Genomic DNA, 27,915 nt, shown 5'->3' on the forward strand with positions numbered 1-27,915 from the left:
GGAATGAGAGGCTGCAGGAGCAGTCTCGTGTGCATGCCAGGAGCAGGGTACTGCAAACACACAGAAGCCAGAAGCAGGCCAGCAAAACCCCTTCGCTCCGCCCCACCATGATTCCTGGCTGGTTAGGCGGCGCGTGCCATGGTTTGAAGGCAGGCCAGCGCTCCAGGAGAACAGGCCCCAATCCAATCCCTGCTCCCCAAAGCGCACGCACAGCCACTGCCCGTGGAAGGCAAATACTCCTGTTTATTTAGCTCAGTTCTGGGCTCAGCAATGCTACACAGGACAAGTGTCACACGCAGGTTGGCTCAGCAGCTGCCCTCAGGTCTGATCCCAGAGCAGGCCCTGCTGCCGTCCCATCATCCAGGGAAGGGGTGTGGCACGAGAGGGGGTCTCGTGGGGGTTGAGATGGACAAGCTGAGACACGGCGTCAGTTGCCTTGGCTCTGGAGGTGTCAGCCCTGCTCCCAGCCCCCACCTATCCAGGTGCAGCCTAAACTGAATCCGTAAGAGGGATCCAGTGCTCCAGTCCTCCTCAGCCCCCTCTGAGGTGTGTGTGTGTGTGGGTTTGCTGGTACCAGGGCCAAAGGAAGCAGCTCAAGTCACCTTCAGCGAAGTGAGCCCAGCAGAACAGAAGCAGGCAGGCTTCTCCCCAGGACTCAGAGGAGATAGTGGTGCACCCGCTGCTGGCACCTCCAGCTCCTTGCATTTACACGCTGCTCAAGAATCAGCTCATGCCAGGCTGACTCGGCTTCTCCTGGGGCAGGCCGAGCTCTGGCGGCTGCACGCAGCTGTCCCGCTGTCATGCAAACGAAGGAGAATGATATGAAATGCCTGGCTTCAGCTGCGACAAGCCAGGGAGCTCAGAGTCAAGGGAAGTCGGCTGCTCAGAGTGGCAGGAGCCACTGGACGGCAGCTGGTCTCCCAGGCCGTATGTTCTGCAGCCCCTGGTGCGTCGGCAGGAGGCTAAGGATCCGTTTGAGCTGGGACAGTTCCCTTGGCCGTGGTGGGGAGAGGGCTACGAGCGAGTATGGGTGAGTCACAGCCTCCTCTCACACAGGCACTTTATTGTTTTCTAGAAAAGGTGGATGCAGATGACAGCGCTGGCAGCTGGCTTCTGCTTCGCACTTCAATCCGGATTCTGCTGAGTACGTCTGCAAAGCGCGCTCACTCCGTGGAGCTGATGGGGCCAGTTTGATTGATGGGGGAGGCTGGCACAGCCATTGTCCGGCCTGGGAATCAGTGCAGAGGGACCGTTCTGAAAAGGCTGGGTGCTTGAGCAGATAAAGCAGAACTGCTGCATTTCACACTGCTCCGAGGAGAGGGCTCTGTCCCGGTCTCCGTAAGTGCTTTGCAGAGGCTGGAGGTGGGACCAGCCTATGAATTAACCCCCTCCCACGCTTCCTGTTACATTGGTGCATGTATCTGACTGCGCAGGAGCCGCTGGCTGCTCCAGCCACCCGGTGAAGATCTGGGCACTGGGCAGCTGGGCCCGCTCAGCCACTGGGGATGCTGAGAGTGGGGCTCGCAGGCTCGGCTAGCCCAGCCCTCTGGGGACAGGGAGAGTCGTGGCAGTGCAGAGCCTTTGAGTGGTAATAAAGGGGGAGGGGGAGAGAGAAAGGGAGCTGGTCCTGCTCTATGAACATCAACTGATTTGACAGGCCCAGCCTTAAGGCCAGAGCAGAGTGAAAGCAACTACAACCTAACAGCCCTCTTGGCTCCTGGGCCGGAGCAGTGAGTGTTGCGGGGACGTTTTCCAGCTGAGAAATTCCTGAGAGCAGGCCTGGGGGGATCAGCCTGCAGCACACGCATGACCTTCTGGTGCCGCACGTCACGGGCAGGCTGGAGGAGGCAGGATCAGGCCAGAGCGACTAGCCAAGCGCCCTGGAAGTGAGACTCTCCACTACACCTGGGTGTGATGAGGCTTCTGAACCCCAAGGCTGCTGGGCAGTGAGCTGAGGGGGGACGGGGCTCTGGGGGATCCATACTAAATGGCCAAGCAGCTCCCAGCACACGATGGCTGCTCAGTGCCGCCCCAATGCGCTTAGTCTCTGTAACGTGGGTAGATGAGGGCAGGTTGCTCAGCCTGCGGGGGTGGCAGGAAATATATTTTTCCTGCAGAGAAAGGTGAGCGATCTCTCCCCAGATGCCCCCCAGCAAATCTGGAGTGACCCTGCTCAGGCGAGGAAAACCCCCCAGCTCTGCTCTCTGCCTTGCTAACGGCCCCTCCCCCACCACCAAGGGAATCTCTCAGCTAGTTCTCAGCCAGAACTGCAGCCCAAGCAGCTAGCTACACCCATGGCATCCAGCGTCCTCCCTGGCACCATGACGCTATTGCTCTTCCAGCATATCAATGTCCCTGCTTCAGCTAAATCTGCCCCCCGCGTGTACGTATGGGAGTCTCTCTCCTGGAGGAATGCACGCACTGGGAATCAAGTGCTCAGCAGCAAGGCGCCCCCAGGAAGAGCAGTCCCTTCCTCGGGCGAGGGGCAGTCGGCTGCAGCTCTGTAGTGTTTGCACCGAGATGGGCTGTTCTCCTGGCAGCCCCGCGCAGCAGCTGAGCGGCTTTGACTCAAGAGATGGTGGAGAACTCTTTCAGCAGGACCTCCTGGCTCAGCGTGTTGAAGGCAAGGCTCCTCCGCACGTTGATGCTGATGGATCGAACCTGGCGGAGAGAAAACAGACATTTCATCCAGATGCCTCGGCCTTCCGGTGAACGGGGCGGGAGCGACCCCTCTGGGCTCCAATTTTCCACACCACAGACAAGTAACCTGTAGAAGTGGCTGCAGCAGGGTCTGATTGGGAGAGAGCCGAGCCAGGAGCACCAGCAGATTGGCTCCTTACATAAACATGGTGAGTGTCTGCAGTGGCAGCCCAGCAGGGAGGAGAGAATTACAGGGGAGCACGTGCGTCAGGCTTGGGCAGAACCTGGTCACTAGCTGCGTCCGAAGCAGAATCTTCTCACCGGATACGTTCAGACCTGGTCTACACTACAAAATGAACTCGGTCGAATCACACCCCTGAGCGGTGTAGTGAAACTCACCTCAGCCCCCGGCCAACAGAGGAATCCTGCCACCTGGATCTACAGCTGCGATGGGATTACCGAGCGTCTACACCGAAGTGCTGTTGTAGCACTTTAAGTGTAGACAAGCCCTCAGACAGCCTCCTTCCTGCACCCTTCCAGAGTCAGCGCTCTGCCATCGGCAGGCTGAAAACACCAGCTAGAGCTTCCTGCTTTCAAAAGTACTCCCCTTCCCGCTCCAGGCACGGACGTATGCATGCCCTGCCCCAGTACTCCCCTTCCCGCTCCAGGCACGGACGTATGCATGCCCTGCCCCAGTACTCCCCTTCCCGCTCCAGGCACGGACGTATGCATGCCCTGCACCAGTACTCCCCTTCCCGCTCCAGGCACGGACGTATGCATGCCCTGCCCCAGTGCTCCCCTTCCCGCTCCAGGCACGGACGTATGCACGCCCTGCCCCAGTACTCCCCTTCCCGCTCCAGGCACGGACGTATGCATGCCCTGCCCCAGTACTCCCCTTCCCGCTCCAGGCAGGAGCCCCCACAGGCCTCAAACGGAGTTCAGGCCCTGCCGTGCCTGGCTCCATGCAAACCGAACGGCTGTCTCAGATCACAGGGACACTGCAAAGCAACACTGAAGCGAACATCCAGCTCAGGGTTCCCAGCGACTCTGCGAGCCTGGAACCACACGGCTGCAGCTGACCTGGTTAGCGGGGGCGGGGTCTAGTGAAACCGGAGCAGAAGGTGGATGCTGTGGAGCCCTGCAAAGTGGAGTAGCCTGGGTGTGTGTTTACACTGCTGTGTCCTTAGTCTGTCAGTGCTAAGGTAACGGGGGGGAGGGGGAGCTCGGAAAGCTGGGCACTTCCAAAGGGGAAACTATCTAAACCAAACGCAAAGGGTGAGTAGGAAGGAGTGAACCCAGCCCCCGTGACGCTAGCTGCAGACCCACGGCGGCCACGTTCCCTTTCAAACACGTCTCAGCTCAGCAACAAAGAGAAATGTTAGAACCCAGAAAACAGAGCTGCAGGAAAACTAACCCTTCCCAGGAGCAGAGGGGTACAGCAGGGGCGCCCACATACCCTTAACTCTGCCCCCTGCGAGTGCCAGCTGCACTTTGATTCTTTTACAGCATTAGTTACTCTGTTCATTTACTGCGCTGCCTTGGGATCGAGGACAAAGCCTCAGCGCTGACCAGGCACTGCAGGTGCGGCACATGACCAGGGGGCAGGGAACGTGTTCCCCACACAGCGTGGAGTTACATCCGGCTCTAGCTCTGGAGTGACACTAGTTTTGCAGCCAGTGATCCGGGGAGGCTGGATCGGCAGCTGGAGCCAGAGGGCCCGAGCCTGCAGGACATGCTGCCCCCTCTAGGATCAGGCCCAGAGACTTGTCTAACCAGGAATGCACAAAGCCAGCTCTCCTAAGGCGGCTGGAGATGGCACCGTCACTGCAGGCTGAATCTGCCACCCCAAATCGGAGTCCTTTGCTCTGCAGAACGCTGTGGTGGCCCTGGGGCCAGCAAGAGCCAGTGGGAAGGGGCATGTCCTCCACCCCATTCCTCTGCAGCAGCCGGCCTCGTGAGCCATGGGGCGGCGGGGCGAGGGGGGCACAGACTGCTGGACAGCAGGGGCTCAGGGAAAACCACTGCTAGATCACGTTGTTTAGCCCCCCAGCCACCTTCTGCAGTTCCCAGGGTCTGGCCCACGGAGCTGGGCAGAGCCGCCAGCTGCCCAGGTGTTATCAGGTCAAGAGTCAGTCGCCTGTGAGAGTCCTGACTGGACCCCACTCTCTGGTGCTGGGGACAGCACGCCAGCAGGGGACCGAGTCTCCGAGTGACCTCGGAGGCGGCCTGCTGCGTGGGGTGTGGCTCAGGAACCCCTGCTCTCGTTCACTGCCTGACGGTCGGACCCACCAGACCAATCCAGAGCCTGCCGTGAGGCTTCGGGGGCGCTAGAAATGGGACCAAATTTGCACTGGTAACGAACTCAGATGAAGCCTCACTGGGCGGGCTGGGAAGGGGGAGGAAAGCGACCTCAGGCTGCCTTGTTCCTTTGTGGAAGAGAGAGGGGCCTCCTGGCTCGTTACTGGATTTCGTTCTCGTGGAGAGCTCAGGTCCCGAGAGAACTAACACAATGACGGCGTCGTCGGAGCCCAGAGCGTGAACATAGAGCAACTCAGGGGGAGGGATTTGCAGGCCTTGTCTACATGGGAAAGTTGCACTGGTTTAACTTAAATTCAAACCAATATTGTAAAACTGCGTCTACCCCGTGTGGCACTCCTGTTTCGGGTTAAGAGCACCTTTTTGGGAGTTAAATTTAAACCTGTTCCCAACTGACATGCAGCTTTTAACTCAGAATAAGAGTTTGCACACTGAGGCTTATGCTGCTTTAATTATTCATACAATTTCCCTCCGGCGACAAGCCCGGAGTCAGACTGTCTAAAACTCTGGTTTTTGTCAACAGCTATTTAATGACAACAACCAATTAACATTTTGGGGAAAGGAAGCCTTTGTTAAAGTCTCAACACACCCAGTGCTTCAATGGCCATCCCGAGACCCCTAACAAAACCGGAGGGGACTGAGGGGCCTGAGATTTCAGAGAGAAAAAAAACCCCCAAACTTTCCAGGGGTCTTTTATCTACTGAAAGCCCAATCTGCACCCCCCACCCCACCACTTTGTGTGTCACCTTTCGCCACGATGTGACTGCAGCACCTTGGGCCTCTGACGACTCAGTTCAAAGGGGATGGTGGAAGCCAGGAGCTTTTCCCTGCCATTGGTGCTAGCGGGTAGCGGAGAGGCCAAGGCCGTGCCAGAGGAGAACACGGGTTTTTAAGCACAGAGGCACCAAGAAGGACTAAGTGGAGTTGTGCTCACTACTTCGAAGGGAGGAGCAAAGGAGACACGTCGAGAAGGCTGAAGAGAGAAGTGGCTCTCGTGCATCACTCCCTGCTGAAAAAGGTTCTTGCAGCAGGAGGCTTAACACGGGCACAGGGTGACGGACAGGTCACTGGGCAGAAACAGGGTACGTCACTGACAGACAGCTCAGCAGGCGTATGGGAACCATTGTGCTGTCTCCAGTGCAGCTCCACCAGAGAGTGCAGCACGGGCAGGATACGGCCGTTTCTGCCACTGTCTCATCTTGACGTGGTGGTAAAACCCCCAAGTCTCAGCTCGTCGGCAGCGTCCACCAGTGGAGTTATGGGCCATGTATTTCCCAGCACAGGTGCTGTTCCAAAGCTCCTAGTGAAGATCCAGGGGCTTGGAAAAGGGCGGCCAAAGGCCGGGTTTTTATAGGGAGAATGGGAAAGCCAGGAATGACACCCCGGTATGTTTAACTGGAGCTTGTGGTACACTGTTAGAACAATTCATAAAGCCATCAGTTTCTAGGCACTGAGAGGAAAAATACTACGGTAGTGATGACTAGAAGGCTAAGTGGGTTTGTCAAAGACAAATCATACCTAATCAGCTCGGTTCCTCTCAGTGGTGGGAGAACAAGCTTAGTGGAAATACAGCAGATTGTTAGTCAGGAAGGTTTAATATGGTACCACGTGTTATTCTCAGGGAAGCTAGCGAAATGTGGATTAAGCAGATACACAACTGGGTAAATTGCCACATTTAGACAGTAATTATCAATGCTGTCCTGTCTGGCAGAAGGAAGCTCCCAGAGGTACCTGTTCTGGTAATTTTCATAAGGGTGCTGGAGGAGGGACTGGATCATGCTAATCGGATTCTTAGAGGAGACAAAACTGGGAAGGGCTGCAAATATTTTGGAGGGCAGATGGTTAAAGAGAAAATCTTGGCCAGTTGCAAACCCAGTCTGAGGTTCAGTCAGGGCCAGTTTAAATGGTCCAAGCTGGAAGTAATCAGCCGGAGCAATGCTGGAGAATGGGGAGGGGCAGAGAGGGTGGGATGCGAGATGCTGTCCCTGCCCCTGGTTGTACTACCGAGAGTCATGTGTATAACACAGGAGGCCGTTACGCTGATCTCTTTGCACTGTGTTCACCCATCACACACACACACAGAGGCAGAAGCTCAGAGGAGAGCAGCAAAAATGAGAAAAGGTTAGTAACCAAGCCCCCGAGGGGAGCGGAGAGCCCCAGGTGTGCGCATTCTGGGGAGGCAGAGCTGTTCTCAGCTCACACGGCTTGTGAGAAAGTGGGTAGGGAGCAGTTACTCATTAATCAGCCGGGACAGAACTAGCAGGAGAAGTTAGCTGGAAACCAGCTCAGCGGTGGAGCAAGATCCCACTGGAATCGGAGGACTCCCCAGCTGTGGAGTCACAGACACCGCACAGGGACAATCAAACCAAGACAGCTCTGGCGCAGGCTCATGGGCGAACCAATCAGGTGAGTGGAACCACTCGAGACCCAGCCCCTGGGGAGCTGAGGAGTTGGCTGCCTGGCCAACCAGCCAGGATTACTCCAAGTCTACTCCTGACCGGTGCCGCTTGTGTGACTGTCACTTCCCCCATCCCTGCGCCCTTCTGCCTGGGAAAGCCAGGAGAGAATCTCTCCCCTTTCCTGCTGGGCTCACGTCCCTGCTTTGCAAGAGAGGGAGAAAGGCGGATGAGGACGAGGGTGTCTGGCCAGAGCTGCGTGTCATGTCCACTCTCACGTTTCCGTGGCCCTATTACAGCAGTAAAAGTATGTTACGTTGCTTTGTCCGATGCCCCTGGCAGGCTTCCCTTTAATGCAAGCTCCCCATTACACACTGGCCCAGCTCTCCGAGGTGAGAGGGAGACACAGATCGACTGGCCTGCTGGCACCGAGGGGATCAAGCCAAACCATGCTCAGCACTGGGTGTTCCAGGGCTTTTGGAGCAGTGGAGACCTGCAAAAGACGGTTACTCACCTTTGTAACTGTTGTTCTTCGAGATGTGTTGCTCACATCCATTCCAGTTAGGTGTGCGTGCCGCGCGTGCACGTTCGTCGGAAACTTTTTACCCTAGCAACTCCAGTGGGCCGGCAGGTCGCCCCCTGGAGTGGCGCCGCCATGGCGCTCGATATATACCCCTGCCGGCCCACCCGCTCCTCAGTTCCTTCTTGCCGGCTACTCCGACAGTGGGGAAGGAGGGCGGGTGTGGAATGGATGTGAGCAACACATCTCGAAGAACAACAGTTACAAAGGTGAGTAACCGTCTTTTCTTCTTCGAGTGATTGCTCACATCCATTCCAGGTAGGTGAATCCCAAGCCATACCTAGGCGGTGGGGTCGGAGTGAGAAGTCGCGGCATGGAGCACTGCAGATCCGAAGGCCGCGTCCTCTCTGGACTGCTGGACCAGGGCATAGTGGGAAGCAAAGGTGTGGACCGATGACCAGGTCGCTGCCCGACAGATTTCCTGGATGGGCACACGGGCGAGGAAAGCCAGCGACGACGCCTGCACCCTGGTAGAATGCGCAGTCACACGGCCCGTAGGGACATGGGCCAAGTCATAGCAGGTCCTGATACAGGACGTTACCCATGAGGATAACCTCTGGGAGGAGATAGGAAGCCCCTTCATGTGGTCCGCTACTGCCACGAAGAGCTGGGGGGATTTGCGAAACGGTTTGGTCCTCTCCACATAGAACGCGAGAGCCCTACGGACATCAAGCGAGTGGAGCTGTTGCTCCCTGCCTGAAGAGTGAGGTTTCGGGAAAAAAACCGGGAGGAATATCTCTTGGTTGACGTGGAAGGCTGAGACCACCTTGGGGAGAAAGGCAGGGTGTGGCCTCAGCTGCACCTTATCTTTATGGAAGACTGTATACGGGGGGTCTACCGTGAGAGCCCGGAGTTCCAACACTCGTCTAGCTGAGGTGATAGCTACTAGAAAGGCAGTCTTCCAAGAAAGATAGAGTAGGGAGCAAGTAGCTAACGGCTCGAAGGGGGGCCCCATGAGCCGAGACAACACCAGGTTAAGATCCCAGGTCGGGGCAGGGAGTCGGACGTTAGGGTATAGACGTTCCAGCCCCTTCAGGAACCTAGTCACCGTCGGGTGAGAAAAAACGGAGCGGTCATCCTCACCCGGGTGAAAGGTGGAGATAGCCGCCAGGTGGACCCGCAGGGACGATATCGCCAGGCCCTGTTGTTTGAGGGACCAAATATAGTCCAAAATATTGGCCACTGAAACTTCCATCGGGCGGAGACCTTTCTCCACGCACCAACAGGAGAAACGCTTCCACTTGGCCGAGTATGTCGCTCTAGTGGAAGGCTTCCTGCTGCCCAAGAGTACCTCCCGTACCGGGGTGGAGCAGCGCAACTCAGAACTGGTCAGCCACGCAGGAGCCACGCTGCTAGGTGCAGCGACTGGAGGTCCGGGTGACAGAGAGTTCCGTGTTCCTGGGTGATCAGGTCCGGGTGAAGGGGCAGGGGAACTGGGTCGGCTATGGCCAGGTCCAGCAACATGGGGTACCAATGTTGCCTGGGCCACGCCGGGGCTACCATGATCACACGAGCCCTGTCCCTGCGCATCTTCAGAAGGACCCTGTGGACCAGCGGGAACGGGGGGAACGCGTAGAACAAGTGGGTCGTCCACGGAATAAGGAAGGCGTCCGCTATAGACCCGGGTTCCCGGCCCTGAAAAGAGCAGAACGCCTGGCATTTCCTGTTCCCCCCGGACGCGAAGAGGTCCACACGGGGACAACCCCACCTCTGGAAGATCGAGAGGGCGACGTCCGGGCGAAGGGACCACTCGTGTGAGAGGAAGGATCTGCTCAGGCGGTCCGCCAGCGTGTTCCGTACTCCGGGGAGGAAGGAAGCCGTGAGGTGAATGGAGTGGGCTACACAAAAGTCCCAGAGTCGCATCGCCTCGTGACATAGGGGAGAGGACCTGGTGCCGCCCTGCTTGTTGATATAGTACATGGTCGTCGTGTTGTCGGTAAACACCGCGACACAACGACCCCGAAGCTGGTGACAGAACGTTTGACAAGCAAGGCGGACCGCTCTCAACTCCCGCATGTTGATGTGCAGCTTCACCTCCTGCGGGAACCACAGGCCCTGTGTTCTCAGGGATCCCAGGTGGGCCCCCCAGCCGAGATCTGAGGCATCCGTCGTTAGGGACACCGAGGGCTGGGGTGGGTGGAATGGGAGCCCCGCACACACTACGGACTGGTCTAGCCACCAGCTGAGAGAATCCAACACCCCCTGGGGGATTGTGATCAGCATGTCTAGTGGTTGCCTTGCCGGCCGGTAATGTGCGATGAGCCACGACTGGAGGGGCCTCATGCGGAGCCGAGCGTAACCGGTCACAAAGGTGCATGCTGCCATGTGGCCTAACAGGGTTAGGCATGTCCGTATTGATGTTAAGGGGGCTGCCCGCAATCGCAGAACGATCGCCGACAACGCCTGGAACCTTGGCAGCGGCAGAAGGGCCCTGGCCACGGTGGAGTCCAGGATGGCCCCGATGAACTCCACCCTCTGCGTGGGGAGCAGGGTGGACTTGTCCACGTTGATCATGAGGCCCAAGGTAGCAAACAGGCCGGTGATCCTGCGGACGTGGCTGCAAACCTGAAGCTCCGACGTGCCCCGAATTAACCAATCGTCTAGGTAAGGGAACACGTGGATACGACTGCGCCGAAGATGTGCCACAACGACGGCCATGCATTTTGTGAATACCCTTGGAGCCGTAGAAAGGCCAAATGGGAGGACTGCAAATTGGTAGTGAAGGCGGCCCACCACGAATCGAAGGAAACGTCTGTGGTGTGGCCAAATGGCAATGTGAAAATAAGCGTCCTGCATGTCGAGGGCGGCATACCAGTCTCCCGGATCCAGGGATGGGATAATGGTCCCCAGGGATACCATGCGGAACTTCAACTTCACTAGGTACTTGTTGAGCTCTCGCAGGTCGAGGATAGGCCTGAGGCCTCCCTTGGCCTTGGGGATCAGAAAGTAGCGGGAATAAAACCCCTTGCCTTTCTCGTTTTCCGGAACCGCCTCTATAGCTCCTTTGTTGAGGAGCGTCTGTACCTCCTGCCGAAGGAATTGCTCGTGAGAGGGGTCCCTGAAGAGGGACGAGGAAGGGGGGCGGGAGGGAGGAAATGATACAAACTGCAGGCGGTATCCCGTCTGCACCGTGCGTAAGACCCAGCGGTCCGATGTTATTTGGGTCCACGCCGGGAGGAAAAACGAAAGGCGGTTGGAAAACGGGGGGGAAGGATCCGTAGGGGAAACTGTTATTGCGCCCTCGGGTGCACCTTCAAAACGAAGGCTTGGGCCCAGGCGGGGGCTTGGAGGAGCTTTGATTCTGCCCCCCTTGGTTCCCCGACTGTCTACGCCTTCCATTCCTGCCGCGGCGCCTATTAAGGTCCTGCCGCTGGCGGAACTGGGGGTATGGCCTACGCTGCTGTTGCTGCTGCGGCCGGAAGGGTCTGCGCTGCGTTCCCGGCGTGTGCATCCCGAGGGAGCGCATAATGACCCGATTGTCTTTAAGACTTTTCAGTCTGGGGTCTGTCTTTTCTGAAAACAGGCCCTGGCCTTCGAACGGGAGGTCCTGGATGGTGTATTGGAGCTCCGGTGGAAGGCCAGAAACCTGAAGCCAGGAGATGCGGCGCATCGTTACCCCCGAGGCGAGGGTACGGGCAGCCGAGTCTGCAGCGTCCAAAGAGGCCTGTAACGAGGTTCGTGCAACCTTCTTGCCCTCGTCAAGAATCGCCGCGAATTCTTGACGAGCCTCTTGTGGCAGCAGCTCTTTGAACTTGTCCGCTGCCACCCATGAGTTAAAAGCATAGCGGCTAAGAAGGGCTTGCTGATTTGAAACCCTGAGCTGAAGGGCCCCAGCCGAATAGACCTTGCGGCCGAGGAGGTCCATACGCCTGGCCTCCTTGGATTTGGGGGCTGGGGCTTCCTGTCCGTGGCGCTCCCTCTCGTTCACCGACTGCACCACCAGGGAACACGGTGTCGGGTGAACGTGGAGGTACTCATAGCCCTTGGAGGGGGCCATGTACTTCCTTTCGACGCCCCTCGCCGTAGGGGGGATGGAGGCCGGTGACTGCCAGATTGTATTGGCGTTGGCCTGGATCGTCCTAATGAAGGGTAGGGCGACCCTGGTGGGAGCATCGGATGAGAGGATGCTGACGACGGGGTCCTCGATCTCAGAGACCTCCTCGGCTGGCAGGCTCAGATTCTGTGCTACTCGCCTAAGGAGGTCTTGGTGTGCCCTGAGATCTAGCGGAGGAGGGCTATTGGAGGAAGTGCCAGCCACCGCTTCGTCAGGAGAGGAGGATGAGGAGACCCCTGGCAAGAAAGTGTCTAGTGGGGGGTCCACCTCAGCCCTCGCCTCTGGCTCAGGAGCAAGACCAGGGTCTTGCTGCTTCGATCCTTCCTCTCCATCAGGGGAGGGAGGGGGGCGAGACAACGACGCCTCTGGCACCCTGTGCTCCGCCGTTGCAGGCCTAGCAGGAAGCTGTTGGGGGCCCTGGGCTTGATGGTACGCCCAGGGTGTCCAAAACCCCCACTGCTGCGGACCCTGGTCCTGTTGCGGAGGGTCCTGGAATAAAGCCGCTTGTCTGTCGGTGCCCAGCGCATATACGCTGTCTGCTTGTGAGGACACCGACGGCTGTCTGGAAGGCCATGGCGGGGCCGACCGCGGCTGATAAGAGTCTCCGCGGTCCGGCACCGAAGATCTTCTCGGTGCTGGGGATCGGTACCGGGAGTCATACCGGCGCCGGGATCGGGACCGAGTTCTGTCTCGGTGCCGGGATCTGGACCGGTACCGGCCGCTGCTTCGGTGCCGGGATCGGGACCGGGACCTGCCACCGACGCGGTGCCGGGAGGTTGACCGGGACCGGGACCTGCCACCAGCTCGGTGCCGGGAGGTCGACCGGTGCACTGAATGACGGCGAGACTGGCTCCTAGAGTCACGGTGCCGGTATCGGCGGCTGGAGTCAGACCGTGACCGTCTGGAGGTCGATCGGTGCCGCGAGTGCGACCGGTACTGCCGAGGGGAGCGGTGCTGGGACTGCGAGTGGCGGCGGGATCTCGAGCAACCGTGGCGTCGGGACCTCGATCGCGAGTCCCGAGATGGCGCCGTCATCATGGGCTTGCCCCTAGATGCTACCCGCACCGGAGGTACCGGGGGTGGCGCTGAGTTGACTCAGTCAGGGCAATGAGGTCCCGTGCCGAGGCGAAGGTCTCTGGAGTGGATGGGACCAATAGCTCAACCCCAGACCTTATGGGGGAGCTCGGCGGTACCGGACTCGACGGACCCACCGGGCCCGGAGTCGACGGTGCCAGTAGCGCCGCGGCAGATGTCGACGCCGGGCGCTCCATTCGAGTCTGCCTGGCTGGAGTTGCAGACTTTGATGGTCTTGTTTCTGCACCCGGTGCCGGGGAAGGTCGGTGCCGGGGAGTCTTTCCGGTGCCGGTGCGATCCGGTGCCGGCGCAGAAATGACGGCCTGCGAAGCTGCTGGGTCAAGTGCCGCTTCCATTAGGAGAGTCCTGAGTCTCTGGTCTCTCTCCTTCTTTGTTCTGGGCTTAAAAGCCTTGCAAATGCGGCACTTGTCCGACCTGTGCGATTCCCCCAGGCACTTTAGACACGCGTCGTGAGGGTCGCTGGTTGGCATAGGCTTTTTACAGGCCGCACATTGCTTAAAGCCCGGCGAACCAGGCATGAGCCCGGTGCCGGGAAGGGCTACAGCCCAGACCGGCTAACAACTATGTACAAAATTATTTACACTACAAACTAATTAACTAACTATACTTAACCACTAACTAACAACGGTAGTAACAACGGTAGTAACAAGGAGAGCTAGGGACGTGGAGGACAGCAATGCCGCGCTCCACAGTTCCAACGACCGACACGGCGGTAAGAAGGAACTGAGGAGCGGGTGGGCCGGCAGGGGTATATATCGAGCGCCATGGCGGCGCTACTCTAGGGGGCGACCTGCCAGCCCATTGGAGTTGCTAGGGTAAAAAGTTTCCGACGAGCGTGCACGCACGGCGCGCACACCTAACTGGAATGGATGTGAGCAATCACTCGAAGAAGAATCTCCTGATTCTAACCCACTGCTGCCCCACCTCCCAGGGCCTAACCCAAACCCTCCTCCAGTTGCATGCGCAGAGAAGAGGAATGCCCTGGCTAGGCTGTGCGCGCACGCTGAGCTGGGGCCTGAGGCTGTGTCAAAGCTGGGGAGTGAGGCGCTGGCTGTTTGTACCCAGCCTGCAGAGCATGAAGGTAGCTCACCAGTTCTTTGAAGAAGGCAGCCTCCTTGTGCTGTTCTGAGTAGCGCTCGTACTGATCCAGCCCGTCCTGCAGCTTCAGAGTTAGCGTGTCGTAGTTAGAGCGGACAACCTCCAAGACCTGCAGATGGGATCAGAACACAGAATGGGGAGTCAGTGCCCAGGGACCCAGGCCTGGAGCAAAAGGGGCTGGCAGAAATGCAGCTCTGGCTCCTGCTTTAGCCAGACATGGGGAAATCCCTGACCCTAAGGCTAGGGAGCAGACCTAACAGTTGGGGGACTTCCCCACTTGTGAAAAAAACCAGTGGAATTCCAGCTGGTGGGTCAGCACATGACCCTGCATACTGCAGCCTTCAGGCCAGCTACTGTAGCTGCTTCTCCTGATGACCACGAGCTCATGAACTTAAGGGGCTGGTCACCTTGGATGAATCCGGACAAAACTCTAGACACTGTGCAAACTTGCCTTTCACAGCTCTGCCCCCAGCCATTCCAGTTCAGGGCTCCCTGCATCCTGCACTGCCAAGGCACCTCAACCCAACTCAGCTACACTTGTCCCACGGATTCACCCTGCACCGGGCTCAATCTGCCTTAAACTCCAGCCTGCTGCAAGTCACAGTGTGCGACTCTTGTGTTGGAGCCACATGGCCGGTAGGCGCTGGGATAAGAGCAAGGCCGTTGTGGGGGTTAACATGCTGGCCTTTACACTCGAGAGCTACCTTTTATCACACCCCCTTTGCCGCCGCTTGGCCACCCCATCGTTAGTTAGTTGCATTCCCATAATGCCCAGGAGCCTCAGTCACACTAGGAGCTGTTCAGACACAGAACAAGACGATGCTACCTGCCCCAAGGAGCTTACACCAGTTTACATTGCAGCTCTCCTGTCTCTCCTGACACACAACTAAAACTCGCACAGGCTCATGACACCTCTCTCTACCCTTTCTCGATTCATTTCTCTAGCCATGGAACAGCCCCACTCACTGCTCTCTCTCTGCAAAGTGCGGCACGGCCGTTAACGAATCCCCTTTGGGAGGTAGTTAAGTGGTGAGCGTTCCCACCATACCGATAGTCGCCTAGCAAGAGACACGGCCTTTGTGCTACTGGGCAAAATGTACACAAAACAATTCTCTCTGAAAAATGTCCGAGGCCTTCGCAGGCTGCTGCTGTGTCTGATCTCGCTGCTGAGCAGGGTCAGAGCTTCATTATTGACACTATTTGTGCTCCAACCCCCAGGATCGGGAGCCTGTTGTGCTGGGAGCAATAGACATCTAGGGAGTGAGACATCTTGCCCCCAAGAGCTGCCAGCCTAAGAAGAGAAGGGCCAGGAAAGGTTGGGAGAAGGAATCAAACCTACAAGCAGAGCCCTGCACGGATACAAAATGTGTATTCGCATCTGTTCCGATCAAACGTGGTCTGCGGATAGTGGCAGATTTGCAGGGCTCCACCTACACGTCCAGCGGCCGGGGAGGTGAGATGCACCTCGCTCAATCCTTTGTCTGTCGGGGCATTTGGGATGTCTTGCATATAGTCCTTTACTCAGCTAGCAGCCTTTCCCCCTGGCCGTTTGAAAGGCCACTATGCCCTTCAGTTTGTGCTGATTTAAGATTCTTTAGTGTTTTTACCCCCTGCTTGTTTCCCCCTAGACTTTATACATGGCGCTGAGATACTCCAATGGGTGCATTCGGAACATACGCTTCCTAGCGGCACTGGACCAAACCCTCAAGTCGTGACTCATTCACAGAGCCGCAGACTTCAGTGAGCGCCTAGCCAGAGTGAAGGCAGTGGGAAAGCTGGCTAGGATGCAGCTCACGGGTTAGCCCCATGCCTGGGGCCTAGGACTGAGTCACAGACGCCTGGAGGAAAGGGAAAGGATAAACAAAGGTGCTCTGCAAGGCCACTTCAGAACAGTTTGTCAGCGTCTGCTCGCTGCTCACCTAATTCCAATGGCCTCGTCTCTTAATCCTGTGTCGGGTTTCTTGGCAGAGGGAAAGAATCCCCCAGTCAGAACAACCCTCGACCAATGAACCGGCCCCTTTTGTGCAGAGGCTGTGGACACAACAAGCATTTCTGAGCCAAGAGCTCTGGCGAGTGGAGCAGGCCTCCGAGGAGGAACACTTGACCGTGGGAGTGTACTAGGCACTGGTACCAGCACAACTCACCTTTCTCCAAGCAATAAAAGAGGTTCCCTGAATCCACGAGCCGTCCTCGAGCCACTCTGAGGAGCCCAAGCCACCCAAGATTGACAACAGACATGAGACAAACTCCATCCGACAGGCAGAGTGGGCCTGCTGGAGACGCACACTGGAGGGCTGGGCATTTCACATGTGCACTAAGTTTCCACTGGTTTCCTTGGGCTCCTCTTTGATTTTGCTTTGTGCGCTTGTGCCCAGGCTGGGGGTAAGCACGTGCATGCAGACGCGCTGGGGACAGGAGTGTTTCGCATGTGCGTTGTGCTCATATGTGCATGGGAAAGTAGCACTTTCCCTGGCTAGTTTGAGTTGAGTTCTCCTCATCACATCCAACCCAGTGGCCTCCTTGAACAGCCAAGAGACAGGGACTCTAACCTCTGCAGCTGGGCAGATCAGTGCCTGGGCAATCCTTTACATAGCATATGACAAACAGGCAAAGAACGCAGCTTGCTGCTCAAATGGGAGTGGAGGGAGGGATCAGAAGGCGCCGCAGATAAGCCCATCAGTCCCTGCTGTATTACCAATGCACGATCACATCTTCGCACTGCAGTGAGCTTCAGAATCAGATAATCTCCTATTTAAATACTTGAGTTTGCCAGCCTTCCCCAGCTCTCTCCTTTTAATTAGCAGCTCAGACTTTGAAAGAGGGGTGCAGTTAAAAATAAACCGCTCCATCTCCTGCTAATTTCCCTCACTCGCTGCTGATGGAAGAAAACCTTTTGTGGGCTGTCTCCGAGAGAAACCCATTTACAGATGGCTTCCCTTCCTAACCTGTAATGGAAGGGGATTGTTAGCAAGACTACTGCTTGCCATGCCTGAGCTGGCTTCGTGCACTCTGAAGAGGCGGCTGACAGACAGGGCATTGGGGAAGGGTTGAAAGGAAGGACAGGTATTAAAGGTATCAAAGGGGAAGGTTTGAAAGGCAGCAGGGAAACCTTTCTACAGTTTCTTTAGGCGCCATTAAGATGCACCTCCCCTGCCTCACAGACCCTAGTGAGCACCCGCTTCCTGCTACCTACTCTCAGGGCTGGGAGGGGAATAAAACCCTCTTTGCTCTGGATCCCCGAGGGCATGTGAAGCTTCCGGAGTCTCAGCAGGCTGCATCACTGGTTTCTCTCTTGGCGCCTCTGGCACATTTCCTGGGCCCTGACTCTCCATCTGTTCCACCTTCTCAGAGTGGGGCTCCTCAGCCCACCTGCCGTAGGCTTCCAAGACCAGCACTGACCTCCGAGACACCCCAGTTACTCAAACACACCCTTCCCGCAAAAGATGTGAAGCGTTTGGTTTACTGGTTAGCGCGCTCAGGGGCAGGCAGGGCTGGGAGGCAGTCATCACACACATACTTTACACAGTCTAACACCTTTCTGCTCTTTCATACTCAGTCACATACGGCACAGATCACAGAGAACAACGCACATCTGGCACACGTCCCTGCCTCCCTTCCTGCATCACTCCAGGGAGTTCTCTGGGCTGGGCTCCAAGTCCCTTGGGTTGTCCAGAGTCCTTGGAGCCACGTGGGCGCAGCGAAGTAGGCAGGACCGCACTGCCCATGAGGCCCCTCACTCAGCTTCTGTGACCTTGCTGTCTCCCGACTCCACGCTTCCCTTTTCTTGTCTGGCCCCCATTCCTGTGTTTCTTTAACACCCCCAGTCACGTGGCCGCTTCTGTTTGACTCCTGCTAAGTTTCCACTGCTCCTACCAGCTCCCACCCTTCAGAGGAATCGGCTAAAGTGGTTTTCTAAGGATGCTGCTCATCCAGTGTCCCAGATGTTTGCACCTGTATAGGATCGTTAAATCCCAAGCACCTTCTATTGTATCTGTCTGGTGCATACCTACTACAGGACTCCTCAGAATGGAGGGTCCAAAGATATGTAGGCACTCACGATGCAGAGAATTTTCATAACAGAACTTGTCATTATTCATCAGAATCCACAGCCTGCGCAGATACAGCCCCAACTCATCACACCCTGCACAGCAGAAGCTCGTGTCCTATGTTCGTCACTGGCACATCCTGCCTGCAGCTCACAGACTGCTGCTCAAGGAAACCACAGCAGAACCACCCTCTGCGCCTTAAGGGCGTCCAGCAAAAGGAAAAAACTTGAGGTGGGTCCTTTCCTGCCTCCTTCGGTTGGCTCCAGAAGGCTCTTTTTCTCATATTCTCTCTCCTTGGTTTTGTACATTACCCACTCAGGACCTGTCTGAGCTGGTCTTCCTGGAAGCCGGGATGGAAAGCTGGAGAAGTGGCAGGATGAACAAGTGAAACCTGAACAACGAAGAGGGGACGCGCTCTGTAGCTGGGTTCAGACTTGTTTTGTTTAACAGCTGTTGAATTACACAGTTGACAAAAAGACATCTACAGTGTCGAGTAAGAGCAGGACACCATCCAGGCTTTCTGCTTTGTTCATCATCATTAAAGGGCTGAAAGGCTCAGCGTGCTGGAGGCAGGAGAAATACAGACTCGGTCCTGTACATGGAAAACTAGGGCTGCTGAATCTTTCTCACTTGTGACTATCTATTAACGCTCTGGGCTGCACTCGCCTCTCACACACACCAGCGCCAGGCCCCTGAACTCACTGGAGCTGTGCCAGTCTGATGGAGAGGAAAGCTTGCCGTCAGAGTTAACACTCTGCCCCACCTCTCGCTCAGACGCTGCTTTACGGAGATCCCAGAGCAGCATTCATGTTTCATCCCACTCTGTACTCGTGTGTACATGCATGTACATGAGTAACAAAATGTTGGCTCTCTGGTAGCATCCCAAATCCTAACCTCTTAGCTGACTGGCTAAGCAGCAGTTCTGCAGAAAAGAACCTGGGGGTTACAGTGGACAAGAAGCAGGATATGAGTCAGCAGTGTGTCCTTGTTGCCAAGAAGGCTAGCGGCATATTGGGCTGCATTAGTAGGAGCACTGCCAGCAGATCGAGGGAAGTGATTATTCCCCTCTATTCAGCACTGGTGAGGCCACACCTGGAGTACTGCGTCCAGTTTTGGGCCCCCCACTACAGACGGGATGTGGACAAATTGGAGAGAGTCCAGTAGAAGGCAACAAAAATGATTGGGGGGCTGGAGCACATGACCTATGAGGAGAGGCTGAGGGAACTGGGATTGTTTAGTCTGCAGAAGAGAAGAGTGAGGGGGAATTTGATAGCTGCTTTCAACTACCTGAAGGGGGGTTCCAAAGAGGATGGAGCTCGGCTGTTCTCAGTGGTACCCAATGACAGAACAAGGAACAATGGTCTCAAGTTGCAGTGGGGGAGGTCTAGGTTGGATATTAGGAAAACTTTTTCACTAGGAGGGTGGTGAAGCACTGGTTCCCTAGGGAGGTGGTGGAATCTCCTTCCTTAGAGGTTTTTAGGTCAGGCTTGACAAAGCCCTGGCTGGGATGATTTAGCTGGGGATTGGTCCTGCTTTGAGCAGGGGGTTGGACTAGATGACTCCTGAGGTCTCTTCCAACCCTGATATTCTATGAAAAAAAACCTTAAGATGCTGCTCTGACTGGCAATCGCTTTTTGCAGCTTTCTGCATGATTCTAGCTAACAAAAACTTCCCTGCAGGGGAAAGATGCTAGTGCCTCGATCCACAGGCAGCTGGTACCCAGCAGTCCCCATTGCTGGAGCCACCACCAGCTGTGTAACACAACTAGCAGCCCAGGTAGGAACTGGCTCCCCACAGAACTCCTCCAATCCCACACCCCTACGCACAGTGGGCAAGATTATTTTGAACACCTGTTCGCTTCCCAGTCTTTTGGAGGCTAAAATCATCAGGCTCTTTGTGGGAACCTGCCTCCTGCCTTGTGCGTGGCACGGCTGCTGTGTAAAACGGCTGACGTCCATGCATCTGCAGCCATTCGAAGGAGGGAAGCAACTGGCTTCTTTTGGAGACATTGTTTAGTTCTTCACACAGAACCACCCATATTTTGCCTTATGTTCATTTGCCAATAGGTATTCTCCCAGCATGCCCCAACTTCCCCCTTCTCAAGAGGCTCTGCCGCTGGACTCGCAGAGATAGTGAGACCTAGGAATACATCCCCTCCCCACACCACCACGTCCTTCCCACACCGGGGCCTGAGGTCACAGACCTGCGGGCTTCCCTAGGTTCCGAGGCCACACAGCACGGACCTATGCAGGTGTGGAGGGGAAGAAAGAAGAGGAAAAGCAGGTCTTCCAAGGCTGCCTTTCTAATCAGTTACAGTTGAGCACCATGAACCGAGTCAGCCCCCATGCCTGCACCGCACGAGAGCATTTCCAGGCCTAACAGACGAAAACTCACTGCACAGGGAACCTGCAACACGCACAAGGATAAAACTCCCCAGCTTGAAATACAGCCCCCTCTCCACCAGCCTCACTGCCCACAGGGTGCCGTCTAGCTCGTGCACGCTGGGCCCACATGAGTAGGAAAGGCCAGGCCGCAGGGCGCCATGCATACTGCCTGGGGGGAGGGCGAGTTTATGATGGTGCGATTGCACCAGCATGGCACAGGAGGGGGATGGGACAGCCTGAGCAGGGTCGGTGCAACCATTTAGGCGACCGCCTTTGGGGGGCGCCATTTTCTTCGACAGCGAGCACGGTGGCTGGATCTTTGGCCGCCCCGGTCACTGCCGGCATTTAGGTGGAGGGAGTTAGGGCAGGGGAGCATGGGGAGGGCCGCCTGCAGCAAGTAAGTGGGGAGGGGGGGCGGCACGCAGGGGAACTCCTTGCCCCACCTCACCCCTGCCTCGCCTCCTCCCCGAGCACGCCGTGGCCACTTCACTTCTCCCACCTCCCAGGCTTGTGGTGCCTAAGCTGATTGGCACCGCAAGCCTGGGAGGCGGGAGAAGTGAAGTGGCCACAGCGTGCTCGGGGTGCTCGTGCGTGGAGCAGGGGTGAGCTGGGGCGGGGCAATGCCTCAGGGCAAAGGGTGGGGAGCTGCTGCAAGCTGAGGCACCTCAGGGCGGGGTGGGGAGCTGCTGCGGGGGGGGGGCACGGAGGCTGCAAGGTGGAAGTTTAACCTAGGGCGCGAAACATCCTTGCACCGGCCCTGAGCCTGAGTAGTTACTGTCCCCCATTTTGCTGCTTCTGGTATTTTATATAGGCTGGAATGTGCCCAGAATTGTCCACGGGCACAAGGAATCCCCCTTCTCCAGTCCCGTTGTGCGTCTGCAGTGGCTAAAACACAACCGGCAAAGCTGCTAGGATGGCCGGCTGTGGGACCAAAAAACGTGAGGAATTTTCCAATTGGGGAAAAAGCAGTTGGATTTTTTACACTCCTGTCTCCAAAATGACTCGCCCAACGTAGTCCGTATTTGGCACAAAACACCCCCTTTTCCACACCGACTCACACCCCAACTAGCCTCAAGGGGCTTTTCCTGGGAACGGAGATGGATGGCACCACTTCTCTTGATAACAGAAAGGCTGCTGCCACAATGAGACTGCCTGGCCGTGATAAAGCACCAGCTCATTTTACAAGAGCATGTTCCAATTAATATGGAAAAGAACTTAACAAAATCACATCATGCGGCTTTGTACAGCAAAATTGCTGATACAGGCTGGAGACTCCACTGGAATTAATTCCCGGAAGGGCCAAAGACAAAGCACAGAGCTAAATAATTAGAAGTTAAATAAAGACAAACACCCGCTCAGCACATATTTAACAGCTTCTGCATGTCCAGGCCAAGTGTGACTGGGCCAAGCCCAGGCCTCGTCCCTGAACGTCACCAGCTCTGCGTGGCTCATCCTCACTCCCCACACATTTAGAGATGAGCTGCACTAAGGTGACCGAATGCCAACCTGGCATGCGCCGATGCTGGGCCACATGCAAAACTTACTGTGGCTGCTTCTTGGGCTCCTTTCAAAATGGGATAAGGGGAGCAAAGGGCTTTATACTGATGGGCTCTTTTCCTACCTTGTCAACATGCCAGCAGCTAATTGCAAGTTTGCTGATGTCACTCCCCACCCCCAGCCCCTTCGCGTGTCACTGCTCCCTCGCCCTGGCTCTCTCAATGGGCTGAGGGCAGGGACGCTGCTGTAACAGTATAAGAGCACTCACAGCACACAGCAGAATAGCACAGGCAGGCAGCAATGGAAGAGACCCATTATCCCATTGAACTCCTACAGGGAGGACATTTCAGCGATTACAAACTCATCCCATCCCAAATGCTAAGCGGCAGCAGCACTCAAAGGAGAGCAGCTGGGCGTGGGGCTGGAGCACTGGCAGGAAGCCTGTGGCTAGGTCTGCACCTGTTCATCCCCTGATCAGTCTGCTGCCATGCGGCCAGCGTTTCCCGCTCCTATCGAGGGATTCGCCTGACGGCCCATTGGGTCAGAGCCGGCAACTTCCCATCGTCTCCTTGGGAGACCTCACTGAATTCAGATGAACTAGCTTTGCAGCCCATTGTATTATAAATGCTAAGTGTATGTACTACTGTGGGGTGCCAGCTTCTCGAGGTGGCACGTGGCCAGTGGGAACCCTGGGAGGCATGAGAGTCAAAGGACTGTTTTAAATGATGTGCCAGTGTAGGAGGAATTTTGGAGCCAAAGTCAAGTGGGGTTCCCAGAAATCCCTGGGGGGATGTCAATGCAATTCCCATTTCCAGACCGACCCCTTTGAAGCTACGCCCCAAGGAGAGAACTACGGTCTGGCCGATTACCTAGACCCGGTCTCTGCATAGCAGAGACACTTGTGTACAAAAGAAAGGCTAACCTATGCGCATGGCTTCTTGTTCTGAGAAAAACTAGCTATAAACTTGTGAGCAGACAAACGCCGTGGGGGGCGCTGATGGACTGACTCCTGCCAGAGTCCTTGCTGGAGTAGGGGGCAATCTCTGGTGAGCTTATTAGCTGCGTGTAGGTTCTTTTATTGTTTTTACTGTTTCCTCCGTAATGCTTTCACCTTAAGAATACATGTGCCTGCGGAGACGGGGCTGCATGGTAGCTTATGAGCATCGGCAATTATCTTGTTCACAGCCTTTGAAGGGTACGCAAAGTGCAAAGGCTGGCTGGTTAGGCCATGAGGCTTGCTGGAGAGCTCCCAGTGTAGGCAGGAAACCCCCGGCAGCAGGGAGAGAGGAGCAGGTCTCCGCCCAAGAGAGGTGACAGCTGAGGAGCCAGGAGCCTCGGGGGTGCACAAGGGAGAAATACAGGTGCAGTGATACCCTTTGCTTGCATTCATTAATGAATGTTCTCTCAGAGTCCCAGCTCTCCAGAACACGCTGCTTTCCCGAGCTCTCCCTCTGTAATTCGGAGGCTTGGGAATTAAACGTCTTCCCCTAACACTCTGGTCCTTTCCCATTTGGCTAGGCTCTGGGCGTTCCACCAGACACACATGCTAGGGGCTCCATCTCAGACACCACACTTGTTACAATGCCTTGGGTTCCAGGACCATCATACACATTCATTCAAGGAAAGAAGCCCCCTCCCCAAATCCCCATGACACTCCCCTTCATGGGGAACAGATTTTACAAATTCAGATCAGAGCTGCACTGAAATCGGGGCCTGGCTCATCTCCACACTAGGCAAAATGGTTTGAAGTTAGATAAAAGAAAGTTACCAGCAACATCAAGGAGGGAAATTTCATGCCCTTTCTCCCCTCTAATGCTGAGCTGCTCTGTTGGCCTTAGATGATTTACAGGCATTTCGGTGTTTATTCAACAGTTATACTGAGATCTGTGAGCTTGAAAGAACAAGCCCTACAAAGTGGATGATTTCCAGTCCCAACCAGAGGGGAGCAGGTTAAGTTCCCTCCCCTGGCCGCGCTCTCGGAGGATGAAGAAGTGATAAGCTCATGCTGAGAGTGACTGTTGCAATCCAAGCTCTTTGTGAAGGTTGCTTGTGGCCAGCAAGAATGGATCCTATTCTGGGTCTGGAGTCCTCTGCGCTGGAGTCTATTTGATGCCGACGCTGGGCTCTGTGCTGAGTTGAATGGTGGAGAAAGCGACCACGGGCTAACGAACCTGGGAGGGTCACAGCTTTCACAAGTACCCTGACGACATCAGGCCAAGTCTGCCAGACAGGCTGCCCAGTGCACTGCCCTGGTGCAGAACGCACGGCCTGACGGACACGTTGGGGCTCCTGCTGTGGGGTTAGCCGAGACGGAATGACAAAGATTTTTCCTATTCTTGGATGAAAAGGGAGCAAGCACTGTTCCCATTGCTCTCCAGTCTCTGAAGGACAAGTGATGTAATTCCAGCTGTGGAATAGGGGGTGGGAAGAGGCGGCAGCAGGGTAAGGGGTCACGAGTGGATTCTCCTTGTCCAAGAATGGAGAGGGCAAGTGAGAACTACGACACCTTCCTGGAGCCAGCCCCAGACTTGGAGACACTGACAGTGACTTGTTAGGTGGCGCTGATCCTTGGAGGGGAAGGTAACGCTGCCATACGGCAAGGGACCAACTAGTTCCATAGCTTAAATCCAGCTGTGGCTGACAAAGGGGAAGGTGAAAACTCCATGCCACACTTGGTCAATTGTATGGGTCTACACCCAAAAGTAGGTTGGAAGATCTCCCCCCTACCCCGGGTCCAGCTGGTCATCGGCATATAGACAAGTGGCCAGGGACAGCAGCCGTACAGTCTGTGTAACACTGTCATTTATTATTTCTATCTATAACAGTCTGAGGCTACAAACAACATCTGGGCCCTGTCACTCTGGGTGCTAACCTCAAGAGTTTATGCGCTAAGACATGATCCATCTGTGGTTGTAACAAGCAGAGGGGACGGGGGTAACAGTGCTGGAGATGCATGGTTACACAGACAAGCCACACGCACGACTCAGAGGGGCTCCTTTTCACAGTATGAACAATAGATACTGATGATGCTGAAATCCCTGCTGGCTGCCTGCTGAGCCATTACCGGGGCAGCAGCACACCCCGTACAGTTAGCGGGACTCACGGACTGAAATCCGGCTCAGCTCATTGAAAATCACACTGGCCTGCAGTGGTGCCTGCAGTGCGCTCCCTGCATTTCAAAGCTAGAGGAGGACATTGCCTCTGCTCTGAAAAACACAGAGTCTAAACCCTGGCCCTGCGAACCCTCGAGCACAGGCCTGGCTTTCTTCAGGAGTAGTTAGCCCCACTGGCTTCGACACAGCAACTCACGTGAGTGGAATTAAACGTCTTAAGTCTCTGCAGAATCAGGGCTGAACAGCCAGAAAATGCCGAACTGCAAACGTTGGCCAATGCAAGTTTCACCAGCGTACAGTCACCAAAATCTGTCTATCGCTCGTGCACTTTCTGGTCTTGTCCATCTCTGACAGAAGCACGGGGCCGCTCACAACAGACCCCCCCATTTGTGCAACATGCTCTCAAAAAACAAATAACCACACGCATCAACGGCCCCTGAAACAAATCAACCTAAAAAAGTAAAGGAATAAAATCTGAAGACCACAAACGCAAAAGCCAATCTCCACCCCCCGCCCTGCAGCAGCAGAGCTCTCCCCCAAAAGGGGAGGTGCCAGAGTCCCCCAGTGACTTAGTTCCTGCAGAAGGCGGCCAGACACCACGGTGATGGCAGGTGTGTAAAGCTCTCCAAGCTACAGCACGTTTTGAAGCTTTGAACTCTTCTCGCCAGCTGGGGCCATTGCGAGTCTGTTTCTCAGGGCTAGGTGTGTAACAGCACTCGCAGTTCACCAAGCCCTGAGAACACAGCGCACACAGCTATGGACTGGCCTGGCCTTTCGGATTTCCCCACTGTGCTTCAATTCAACGAAGTGCTGAACGTGACAGGCTGTTCCAGGTGTCCTGTGCCAGGGGAGGCTTTTATCTACCAGCTGCATCCTAGCTCAGCAGTAGCAGTCTCGCCAAACTGCCAAGCAAGGGGCAGACGAGTCCTTGTGCTCTCTGCACACCTTCAAGGGAGCTAAGGAAAGCTCCAGCTAAGAGATTCAGCTGCCTTGTGCTGCTCCCTCCGATCCCCAGAGAGAGCTGGGTTCAAATCCAGGGCCCAGGCAGGATAGGAAGGATCCGTTTGCTCAGTGGTAGTGCACTGTGTGGGTAGGGACGCGGGCAGTTTTCTAGTTGCTGCTAACAGCTGACTGGGTGGGTTTCCAGCCACCAGGCCAGGTGCTCGGGGCAGGACTGGCTCCATGCTGAATTAGGATACTTGCACTTACACAGAGAGGAAGGCTGGTGCCAGGGTTGTGGCACAGGCCTGGGATTCAGCATGTCAGCTTTAGTTCCAGGTCTTTCAGCAGCTTCTTTCTCCTCCGGTTCAGTGGTGGACGCCCTACAAACACCGACAATCAAACCCGCTAAGGCTGACCCAGGCAGCGTATCCCGGCTGTCAGAGACAAGGCATCTCCTTGAAAAAGGGACACGTCTATCTGCCTGGCTTCCCATTCTGGATGGACAGGGAGGCTGGTGCCAAGGTGTTTCATTGCTGATGGGCCAGATGAATGATTCCGTTGGCTGAATGCCTGGCATTCTGGGAAAAGAGGACTCCTTGCTGATGCTACATCCATTCTCTCCTAAAGGATGCAGAGAATAAAAAGCCTGGGCTTTGAATTCAAAGGACCCTTCCTTTTGGCCCAACAGATGGGCTAGTGGCAGTGCACTGAGCTGCAAAGTGGGGAAATCTCGGGTTGGGGCCCAGGCTCCGGAACACCTGTGTGCTGTGCTGCCTGGCTCCAAGCAGATCCACCTCCCAGTTTCCTTGGGCAGCAGGACAAGACACCTCTGTGCAGTAAAGGAAGATTTCTCTCTCTCGGGGGCAGGGAGATGCTGAGCAAGCATCTTTTTTTCATCCCAATTTCCCTCAGATCCTAGATAAGAATCTGCAGGGCCCATGGGGTAGAGGCTGCCTCCACTGGGCTTTCTGAAAAGCTCCGAGGGCCACTTTGCACTATAGCCTGAAAATCCCTGTGAGGATTTAGTGCTCCCAAGCACCTGTGGGACATCAAATGTTTGCAAAGCTATTATCTTGGACTGGATTTTGAAGGCGGCTCAGCAAAGTGCCAGGCACTCTGAGAAGGAAGGTGGTTCTGACCTGGCAGGATAAAAACAGAGCAAACTGAAAATTGCTGAGCAGTAGGGGGATGAGGGGGAGCCACACAGCCCACATCTTTGCACACAGGGAAATGAGATTTGATTTACTCTGTGATTCTGAGGCGTCTTCAATTTCACCATGAATCTCAGCTGCATAAATTCAGCCTCGCTGAGCAGCGGCCCCATTAGAAACTGTCTGAAGCAATAGAAGGTGATGAACACAATGATCTTTGAACACGCAGGTTCAAAGCCCCACTGGAGTATTTTTAGAACATTTTTGCATATGCAACCAACAAACCTGCTTCTTTTAAGAAGTTAGAGGAAGTCTTAATATAAAAAAGCAATTAGATACAGTGCATACACAGCTCCTTATTGTTGCCAATCCATTTATTTATTGCATTCACTTGGGCTGGTTAATTTCCTCTCATTACAAAGTGTAGAGAACAGCCTTGGCTCTCTGTTTTCCACGTTTCAGAGGGATTAGATGACAAGCAGAAGTCATTCGCTAAAAGGACTTAAGGGATTAATATCTCGGCTGCTTTTTTTCAGATTTTAAAACCACTAATTTATACTGGGTCAACTGGACGTTTTCTTTGCACAACCATTTTTGTCTTTA

At 55.5% G+C, this 27,915-nt stretch overlaps 1 protein-coding gene across 2 annotated transcripts in view; it reads right to left on the bottom strand.

The window, feature by feature from the left end:
- Positions 1-225: 225 nt before the first annotated feature.
- ARMH3 (armadillo like helical domain containing 3) overlaps positions 226-27,915 on the bottom strand; it is a 184,617-nt gene continuing 156,927 nt past the window's right edge. For both annotated transcript variants that reach the window (XM_050958044.1, XM_050958043.1), the window contains exons 25-26: positions 14,172-14,288; positions 226-2,661 (exon numbers count right to left, since the gene is read on the bottom strand). In XM_050958044.1, the coding sequence (XP_050814001.1) occupies positions 2,569-2,661; positions 14,172-14,288 (210 nt within the window). In that variant the 3' untranslated portion in view covers positions 226-2,568. The remainder of the gene's footprint in view (positions 2,662-14,171; positions 14,289-27,915) is intronic.

The sequence above is a fragment of the Gopherus flavomarginatus genome, chromosome 6, assembly GCF_025201925.1.
Source record: "Gopherus flavomarginatus isolate rGopFla2 chromosome 6, rGopFla2.mat.asm, whole genome shotgun sequence".
Taxonomy (NCBI): Eukaryota; Metazoa; Chordata; order Testudines; family Testudinidae; genus Gopherus; species Gopherus flavomarginatus.